The sequence below is a fragment of the Bison bison genome, unplaced genomic scaffold (assembly GCF_000754665.1).
Source record: "Bison bison bison isolate TAMUID 2011002044 unplaced genomic scaffold, Bison_UMD1.0 scf7180017864383, whole genome shotgun sequence".
NCBI classification, from domain to species: Eukaryota; Metazoa; Chordata; class Mammalia; order Artiodactyla; family Bovidae; genus Bison; species Bison bison.
The window spans coordinates 5,032,917-5,042,319 of NW_011494955.1; the positions used below are offsets into that span (position 1 = coordinate 5,032,917).

Here is a 9,403-nt window from a genome sequence, read left to right on the forward strand (position 1 = left end):
GGTGAGAAAGCGACACAGAAATAAAATACCGACAGCCTATCGGTAGAATAGAAAGGCAGCGAAGACTTGAGTGAGGGGAACCAGTGATAGATCAAGGGCTGCGAAGCATCTCAGGCAGTTAGATAAGACTGTAGGAATCTATGTCCCTTGGGTATGTGTGTTAGTTGCCGGTTCAATCCAAGGGAAATGGCAACCCACTCCAGTATTCTTGCCTGGAGAATCTCACGGACAGAGGAAGCCCGGCGAGAATCTCATGGACAGAGTCCACAGAGTCGCACAGAGTCGGACTCGACCGAAGAGACTTAGCAAGCATACATGCCCCTTGTAGAAAGGCTGTCAAGATGAGGTGACCTTGAGGTGCTGAACGTAGGTGGAAAAAGGTTCCAGAGAATAGTTTAATGTTACTGCCTCCGAGCGTTCAAGAGAGAAAAGATCCCGTTTTGAGACAATACCTGTATTTGGTTTTCCTTCAGCCGAGGGACAAGGGTAGGGGTTGGAGGACAAGACCCGGTGGGCGGGGCCTACGGGAGAGGACTGGATCACGCGGGCCATCCCTCCAGCAACCGGAGGCCGGGCGAAGGGGCGGGGTTTCCGGTGGCAGCGGCACTCGGGCGTCGGGTGACGCTAGGCGGACAGATCGTCACGTGACACGGAAGTGACTACGAACAGGAAGAGGACGAAAAAAATAACCGTCCGCGACGCCGAGCCGAGCCGGACCCGCATCCACCATGAACAGCAAAGGCAAGGACAGGGGGTGGCTGAGGCCGCCGGGGGGAGTAGTGCTGGCCCGGAACAAGCGGGCCCGGAGCCCAGGGTCACCGAACGCCAGGCCTGGGGCGAGGTGCGCCGCGCTCCTGAGCCAGCTGCAGTGCCCGGGGCTGCGCCAGACACCTTCGTCATCCCCGAACTACGGCCGTTCGCTCCCTCACGGCCCTTTCTCCCTTAAACTCTGTGGCGCAGTTTGGAGCTGCGGACTCGGGTTTGGGGGGGTGCTATTGGGTGGGTGGGTTGGTGGTGGGGGGGAGAAGGTTTGTCGTGATAAGCGTCTGTAGGAGCAAATGGGGAGCTGGAGGCGAGATTTGGGTAGGCCAATGGAGAACTGGCAGAGGCGGGGCGCCGCGCTCCGGAACCACAGGCAGGCCTCCGGGCTTAACTAGTCAAGTGCCGCTCTGGTGGGCGGGCCAGTCGGGCCCGAAGGGGGTCTCTTTCCCCTTACCCTCGGTGGCGGCCAGAAAGTCTCCCGGTTTCTGTGTCAGAACATTCCCCTCAGCCCCCTCCCCGATCTCAGTGTTCACTTCCACCACTCACTCTTTTCATTTGGAAGTCGACCTTGAGTAGGAACCTGTGAGGTCGATGACCACAACCACCGTTACTCACGAGGTCTTGGTCAGTTACAGCCAGACCTTTGGAGACCACGCAAAAGAGAAACGGGACACACCGTTGAAATACCGGCTAGAGGGGGTGCCCAGAATTGCCCTGCATTCTGAAAAGATCTTGGGCCCAGCTAGACTTTACCCTTATAGCAGTCCGCTACTGGATGTCCAGTTGGGATCCAGCTTCTTCAGCTTTAAGGGTGCAAAGAGAATGCTTATTTTCTTGGCTCCAGGAATCAGGCCCTCTATGGCAGTCTGTTTGGAAATTCTTTTTGCTTATCCCGGTTAGGTTAGCTACCCAATATGCCCTGCTTTGTTTTGGTGACTCTGTATGGTAGACAACATGCTTTTTCCCCTCCTTGTCTTCCAGGTCAATATCCAACGCAGCCAACTTACCCCGTGCAGCCTCCTGGGAACCCTGTGTACCCTCAGACCTTGCATCTTCCTCAGGCTCCACCCTATACTGATGCTCCACCTGCCTACTCAGAGGTGCTTCCAGTTAACTAGACTTAAATAATGGAATACTCTTGGATCGTGTTTTCAGTCCTTGGCCAAGTCTGGCTCCACACATTTATTTACTTTCCACAAACAGGAGAGAGTGCTCACATGAATCACCTTAAAACGTGACATAGTTCAGCCATTTCTGTTGGGTTGGAGAAGGCATTATCTGATTGTTTTATGTTGTTTGGCACTGGCTGAAGTTAAGAAGATGAGTTTGCATTCCCTGAGCCTAACATTAGCTATAGCAGGAAGTGATCCAGGAGAATATTGAGTGGCAGTGGAAAGGCAACTTGTGTAACTCAAGAGTGTAATCTGCACAAGGAGAATTAGGACTTGACTCATTAAATTGAGATCTGAAATAGGAATGTCATAAAGTAACTTGTTGCCTTCTCTTCTGCCTCTTCTAGCTCTATCGTCCGAGCTTTGTGCACCCAGGGGCTGCCACCGTCCCCACCATGTCAGCTGCATTTCCTGGCGCCTCACTGTATCTTCCCATGGCCCAGTCTGTGGCTGTTGGACCTTTAGGTTCCACAATCCCCATGGCTTATTATCCAGTTGGTCCCATCTATCCACCTGGTTCAACAGTGCTGGTGGAAGGAGGGTATGATGCAGGGGCCAGATTTGGAGCTGGCGCTACTGCTGGAAACATTCCTGTGAGTATGACTTGGTCACAAAAAAGCTCAACCCTTGTGTATTTCAACTTTCTGAAATGACTGGTCATCCTTTCATCATCCCTGGGTAATAGTTGCTGGTATTGGTGTAATAATCACTGACGTCCAGTGGTAAGGCAGAAAGCACTCAAGGGGGCAGGAGAACCATGGCCAGTCAGTAACATCTGGCGTACTCACCGATGTCAGAATTTATCAGATTCCTTTGTTTTCCTGTCTTAGGAGTCCTGCCTGCTGCTTTTCCAGTTCACTTTGATACTAGTCTAGTAACACACCTCATTCATTCCATAAGCATTTATTTAATATGTCCCATCAGCATGGCATTGTATTAGGAACCATGATGATTAAAAAAACAATGCATAATCCCTATTAAATTGCATTTAGAGAGATACTAGGGATTTTAGCTATGTCTCTTGATTAATCAGTTCCCCTTTGTATGAGAATTAGAGCCCAGATGGTCCTTGCTAGGACCATCTACTCAATAACCATAGGCTAGGGATGAAGTGAAAATGCTGTCATCAGGTAGAGCCTTCAGATTATCCAGGGCCATTTGAAAACTGTCAGACCCTGTGATGTAGGTCCCTGGACCTGGTACCCACTCCATGTTTTGGGATGTGAATAGGAGTGATTTTCTGCACTGAATGCCTGCGAGTCTGGACTTCGTAGGCACACACGCTCAGAAGGTATCCGTAGGCTTTATTTTGGATCCAGAACCCTTTAAATGAGTGGGTTTCCTGTTTATATCTTTGGGCTCACAAAGAATGTAGACCCGCTGGACTCAGATTGGTGGCCCAAATAGCTCTTTGAGATGCCACTGGTTAGCACACTGCCGTCTTCCTGATTGGTCCTTTGTCACCTTTGTCCACTTCCCTCCCATAGCTGCCCTCTGCCCAATCAACCTTGTCTTTTCCTTTCAGCCTCCTCCCCCGGGATGCCCTCCCAATGCTGCTCAGCTGGCAGTCATGCAGGGAGCCAATGTCCTCGTAACTCAGCGGAAGGGAAACTTCTTCATGGGTGGTTCAGATGGTGGCTACACCATCTGGTGAAGAACCAAGGCCATCTCTATGCCGGGAAAGACATCACATACCTTCAGCACTTCTCACAATGTAACTGCTTTAGTCATATTAACCTGAAGTTGCAGTTTAGACACATGTTGTTGGGGTGTCTTTCTGGTGCCCAAACTTTCAGGCACTTTTCAAACTTAATAAGGAACCATGTAATGGTAGCAGTACCTCCCTAAAGCATTTTGAGGTAGGGGAGGTATCCATTCATAAAATGAATGTGGGTGAAGCAGCCCTAAGGATCTTCCTTTAATTCCTCTGGAGTAATACTGTACCATACTGGTCTTTGCTTTTAGTAATAAAACATCAAATTAGGTTTGGAGGGAACTTTGATCTTCCTAAGAATTAAAGTTGCCAAATTATTCTGATTGGTCTTTAATCTCCTTTAAGTCTTTGATTTATATTACTTGTTATAAACGAACCGCATTAGTTGTCTGCCTTTTCCTTTCCGTCCTTTGCCCCTGGTCCTACCCTCAACCCTTGTCTTCCACTCCTTCCCACCGATCTCCATTGAATCAATGGTGCAGGACAGAAAGCCAGTCAGACTAATTTCCTTCTCTCCTTGCACTTCCCCCCACTTGTCATCTTTTAACTAGTCTTTCACAAAGGATCCTCTGAAACCCCCTCTGTGCCCCAAGCACAGGACCCATTGCTTCTGCTTTTGCATCTCAGGCAAAAGCGGAGGGTGCCTTTTGGACCCTCCTCATAGGTTTTCTCTTCAGACATGAACCAAGCCCAAATTTGTTTTGGTGCCAGAAAAACTGAACCTTGTTTTAACAAAGGATATCAGTGCAAACTACCGTAAACAGCAGTCTGTTTATAATTTTGAGGGGCAAGGAGGAGGATGCATTTAAAAGCCTGATGACTCTGGAGCCAAATTAAGGGGAGTTTGCAGATCAGAAATTGGTTACCATTTCTTGTCAGTGTCTGATGTAGCCACTATGGCTCCCAAGAATTCCTCAGCTGGGTTAATGGGGTCATATTGTGAATGCCTCACTACTAAATGACTTGAGTCCAGTGAAATCTCATTAGGGTTAAGAATATTTCAGGGATCCTTAATATTTTGATTTTTGTTTTCTAAAATTGGATTTTATTTTATTTTATCTTATAATTTCAGTTCATCTAAATTTGTGTTCTGTACATGTGATGTTTGACTGTACCATTGACTGTTATGGAAGTTCAGCGTTGTATGTCTCTCTCTACACTGTGGTGCACTTAACTTGTGGATTTTTTATACTAAAAATGTAGAATAAAGACTATTTTGAAGATTTGAATAAAGTGATGAAGTTGCATTACACCTCACTTCAAGGATTCTTTACTCAACTTTTTAGATCTCTTCTGTATATAACGTTTTTTATATCTCACCTAGAATTCAGATAAGTGTTGCTGTCATTGTTTTTTTTTTTTCTTTTAATGAAGTCTTTGAAATAAATGCAGGAGTACAAGGCTAAGATTTGACCATTTTTATGAGATCCATTCTAGATTTTTAGATTTTTTTCATTTTATTTCCTAAGCACTTTCAGATTCTTAAAAGCCTATTAGGCCAGAGGAATTCAGAACATAAACTTAGAAATAAGGGAACAATTGAGTCTCCTCATTTGGAGGAGTCTCCTCCTGCCCTTAAGTTTGACTTGAGGAAAATGTTTTTTTAGTTTGACAACTTGTTAAGTTGTAAGTTGAGTGTGATCTTCGGTTTTTCCAAAATTCTGTTTGGAGAAATGCTGAAAACTGGAATATAAGTTGCTAAGATGAATTTCTCAACTCTTAGGTCTTACCTTGGGTGGACTTGAGCTTGAAAAATGAACGCAATATAGTTAAGACCTTGAAGGAGGTTTAGTTTAATTCCAAAGTAAACAATGCATGGAGAGTTAATGATTTCTACCAAAACGCTGTACCTTTTAAATATGCCTCATTTTGAGATGGATGAAATGAGATAGAAAGGGCACTGGTGGGAAAAGTCACAGGTTGTTCCTTGTTCCCTCTGTGTGTACACAGAATGGATCAGGGACATCCTGGCCTTTGCCAGGATGGAGGCTAAACAACTCATCTCCCAGGGTCTATTTCTAATGATCCTCTTCTAGGACAAACTTCCCAGGACCATCTCTGCTGCAAACGTGAGATTGTTCTGGGAACTTCTGAAACTTCCTGGGGCCCCCTTTGCTTGGGAGAGGACACAGGTAAGAGTTGAGTAAGCAAAAAATGGACATGAACTTGAGCAAACTCTGGGCAATAGAGGACAGGGAAGCCTGGCATGCTGCAGTTCATGGGGTCACAAAGGGTCGGACATGATTGAGAGGCTGAACAAAAACGACAGAGCAAACTGTCACAAAAGTTCCAGCAAAGATAAGTTGAAGTATAAAGATGGTGATTTTTTTGCACATGAGAATCTGATTTCTGTATCAATAAACAATTTTAATTCCGATAAAAATAGCATATATCTGGATCGTTGGGGGATAAGGAAAGGAAGGGCTCAGATTAAGGGACGTGGCATGTTCATCAGGAGGGAGGTCTCCACAGTTTCCTGGCCCAGCCTTTCCTTGTGCTCTGCCTCTGGGAAGAACTGAGGATACTACTTCCACTTGGCTTGTCACTCGGTGACCAGGTAAGGGACAGAGGAGCATCCAGTGACCCCCAACTCTCTTCTTCCCTTCAACCTGTGAAAAAGTGAAGATGCCTGGGCATGCACTCCAGTGTTGCCAGCCCAGCACCATCTCACTCATCAGTCAGAAGCTGAGTGACAGAGGCCTGGCTAGAGGCGTGAGCAGCTAGCTTTGTGTCCCCGGTCCATGGTGTCGGTGATGCTGGCATTTAGGCCCATGTCCTGGAAGGAGCTCAGGTCTACCCATATCAATCAACGCTTCTCACCGGTTTCAGGTAAAACTTTAACCTAATAAATAGTGTGATAGCACTGGAACCTGGATAAGCTCCTGGGGGCCTGGGAACCATTAGATGAAATATTCTTCCTTTTCTCTGCCCTTGGCTGAGTCATTCTCCATCAGGACAACGGCGCCGGGCTCGCCATCTGCGGGTTCGTAGGTGACGTAGCTGCCTTTGTTCTTGTACAGGTAAAAGAAGATCAAGATCACGACTGAGAGCAGGGTGAGGAAGACCACGGTGATAACAACTTGGAAAGGAGAGGGAAAATGCAGACGTTTCAGGATTCGGGCGTCTCAGTAACTCACGGGGTCCCCTGCTTTAGACGATTCCCTCACTCGTAACGAGGAGCCTCATGCTGTTAACTAGCGTCTAAGTCCATATTCTCCCACCAAGCCCAACTTCCTCAGCACATGATATCCAGAGTCTCCTTGGGCTTAAGGACTTTTGATTTCTGTCAAAATGAACTCCTGCTCAACTAGTTCCTGATGATTATGATAGAAACGGAAGGAGGGAAACAGGAAATCGCTTATCCCAACAGGAAGAGTTTTTAAATCCATAGCCTCCTGTAGGGGTTTCTGACCCCTCCCATCCTCTCTCACCACTCAACAAACCACACACGTCCTCATCCCTACCCCCACACCCGACTGCAGCATCCATAGGCAGTGCATCTATTTGTGGCCATCTCCCAACCTCTCAATTACTGGCAGTGCCTCTGATGTGAAGCCTCTATGTGTGTAACATAACTTACATGCCAAAGTGAACCCACTAATAGATTTGGTCTCTAGTTTGTGGTGCTGTTCTGTACAGGGAGAATCTTAATCCATCACATTGGTTTCTTGGCTGTCTTTGGAGCAAGAGGGCCCCTGAGCTCAGAAGGCCCCTTGGATTTGACTCAGAGTCTTTGTTACCTGCAATGAGAGCTGTGCTGGCTTCAGCTTCCGGAGACAGGGCCTCAGTGGCCTGTAGAATTGTGGTAGCCATCAGTTCTTCTGGAAAATTTAACAAAGTGGAAAAGGAAATAGGGTGGATTCTTTTGTTCTAAAACACATATTTATCCTTCAATTTCACCACCCCCACTTCTGCCCTATTCAAACTTTCATCATTTAACTCTTATAGGATATCTGTATAGAAAAACCTGGAGAACAAAGGAGAAAACAAACCACCACAATGAACATTTTGATAGATTCCTCTCTGTCTAACATAGTAGTTAAGAGTATGGGCTCTAGAATCTCCTAGTGGTACAGTGGTTAGGACTCTGCATTTGCACTGCTGAGGGCCCGGGGGTTTGATCCCTGGTCAGGGAACTAAGACTCTATAAATTGCACTGCCTGGCAAAAAAAAAATACACACATACAAACATATATACATATATACCCGCAAGGTTCAAATCTGAACTCTATCTTTCACTAGCTGTGTCATTTTTGGAAAACTACCTAACCCATCTGTGCATTTGCAAACTGGTGATAACAGTACCTACTTTATAGGGTTGTTGTGACATGTAGTAATTCAATAGGGTATGTTATTGTTAGGAATATACATGTTTACATAAATGAGATCAAATAATGAATGCATATACGTGTATGTGTATTTATATTATAGAGCACATGCATTTCTTTAATGTTCTTACAAACTCTTTGTAAACATTTTGTTTAAATAATGAAACATTTCTCCTTCCCTCATTAAAACCCTTTTCTTCACTTTCAGAGTAGGCCTTGCAATTTCAAAGTTTTTGAAATAAGGGCCTCTCCTATCCTAAAATATATCCCATACCTCCTCCTGCTATATTGGTCTATCTGTCCTTCAGAGCCTGTAAGTCCCACTTCTAAAAAGTCACTACCCAGGCTTCCGTTTCCATAAGAAGTCAGGAAGCCTTTCAGTTTTCTCCTAGTCAGCATTTTACTGTAGGTGCTCCCCAGGTGGCGCTAGTGCTAAAGAACTCGCCTGCCAATGCAAGAGACTTAAGAGACTGGCTTGATCCCCGGGTTCAAGAAGCAGTGGCTGCGCGGGCGCTGGAGGGCTACTTCACGTTCAAGGTCAGGAGGGGCAGCTGTGAGGAGATACCCCTCGTCCAAGGTAAGGAGCAGCGGCTGCGCTTTGCTGGAGCAGCCATGAAGAGATACCCCACGTCCAAGGTAAGAGAAACCCAAGTAAGACGGTTAGGTGTAGCGAGAGGCATCAGAGGGCAGACACACTGAAACCATAATCACAGAAAACTAGTCAATCTAATCACACAGACCACAGCCTTGTCTAACTCAATGAAACTAAGCCATGCCATGTGGGGCCACCCAAGACGGGCGGGTCATGGTGGAGACGTCTGACAGAATGTGGTCCACTGGAGAAGGGAATGGCAAACCACTTCAGTATTCTTGCCTTGAGAACCCCATGAACAGTATGAAAAGGCAAAGTGATAGGATACTGAAAGATGAACTCCCCAGGTCAGTAGGTGCCCAGTATGCTACTGGAGATCAGTGGAGAAATAACTCCAGAAAGAATGAAGGGATGGAGCCAAAGCAAAAACACCACCCAGCTGTGGATGGGACTGGTGATAGAAGCAAGGTCTGATGCTGTAAGGAGCAATATTGCATAGGAACCTGGAATGTCAGGTCCATGAATCAAGGCAAATTGGAAGTGGTCAAACAGGAGATGGCAAGAGTGAACGTCGACATTCTAGGAATCAGCAAACTAAAATGGACTGGAATGGGTGAATTTAACTCAGATGACCATTATATCTACTACTGTGGGCAGGAATCCCTTAGAAGAAATGGAGTAGCCATCATGGTCAACAAAAGAGACCAAAATGTAGTACTTGGATGCAATCTCAAAAATGACAGGATGATCTCTGTTTGTTTCCAAGGCAAACCATTTAATATCACAGTAATCCAAGTCTATGCCCCAACCAGTAATGCTGAAGAAGCTGAAGTTG

At 46.2% G+C, this 9,403-nt stretch overlaps 2 protein-coding genes across 3 annotated transcripts in view; one reads left to right on the forward strand and one right to left on the reverse strand.

Moving 5' to 3' along the window:
• Nucleotides 1-631: 631 nt before the first annotated feature.
• On the forward strand, nucleotides 632-4,900 carry DAZAP2 (DAZ associated protein 2). Of its 2 annotated transcripts, none has more exons than XM_010857842.1 (4): nucleotides 632-741; nucleotides 1,744-1,862; nucleotides 2,282-2,527; nucleotides 3,460-4,900. In XM_010857842.1, the coding sequence occupies exons 1-4, from the start codon at nucleotides 729-731 to the stop codon at nucleotides 3,586-3,588; spliced, it is 507 nt and encodes a 168-aa protein (XP_010856144.1). In that variant the 5' UTR covers nucleotides 632-728; the 3' UTR covers nucleotides 3,589-4,900. The 2 variants fall into 2 exon arrangements, with proteins under 2 accessions (XP_010856144.1, XP_010856145.1); XM_010857843.1 differs by having other exon boundaries at nucleotides 638-741; nucleotides 2,282-2,450; nucleotides 3,460-4,897.
• A 517-nt stretch (nucleotides 4,901-5,417) lies between these two features.
• The window catches only part of SMAGP (small cell adhesion glycoprotein), a 26,252-nt gene continuing 22,266 nt past the window's right edge, over nucleotides 5,418-9,403 (reverse strand). The window contains exons 3-4 of the mRNA XM_010857841.1: nucleotides 7,389-7,469; nucleotides 5,418-6,727 (exon numbers count right to left, since the gene is read on the reverse strand). Of these exons, the coding sequence (XP_010856143.1) occupies nucleotides 6,549-6,727; nucleotides 7,389-7,469 (260 nt within the window). The 3' untranslated portion in view covers nucleotides 5,418-6,548. The remainder of the gene's footprint in view (nucleotides 6,728-7,388; nucleotides 7,470-9,403) is intronic.

What these genes read in the sequence shown, in the direction of transcription:
- DAZAP2 (XM_010857843.1), top strand. An exon ending in CTCCACCTGCCTACTCAGAG is followed by an intron (nt 1,863 to 2,281) that starts GTGCTTCCAGTT and finishes TGCCTCTTCTAG; the next exon opens with CTCTATCGTCCGAGCTTTGT. An exon ending in TGGTCCCATCTATCCACCTG is followed by an intron (nt 2,451 to 3,459) that starts GTTCAACAGTGC and finishes TTTTCCTTTCAG; the next exon opens with CCTCCTCCCCCGGGATGCCC.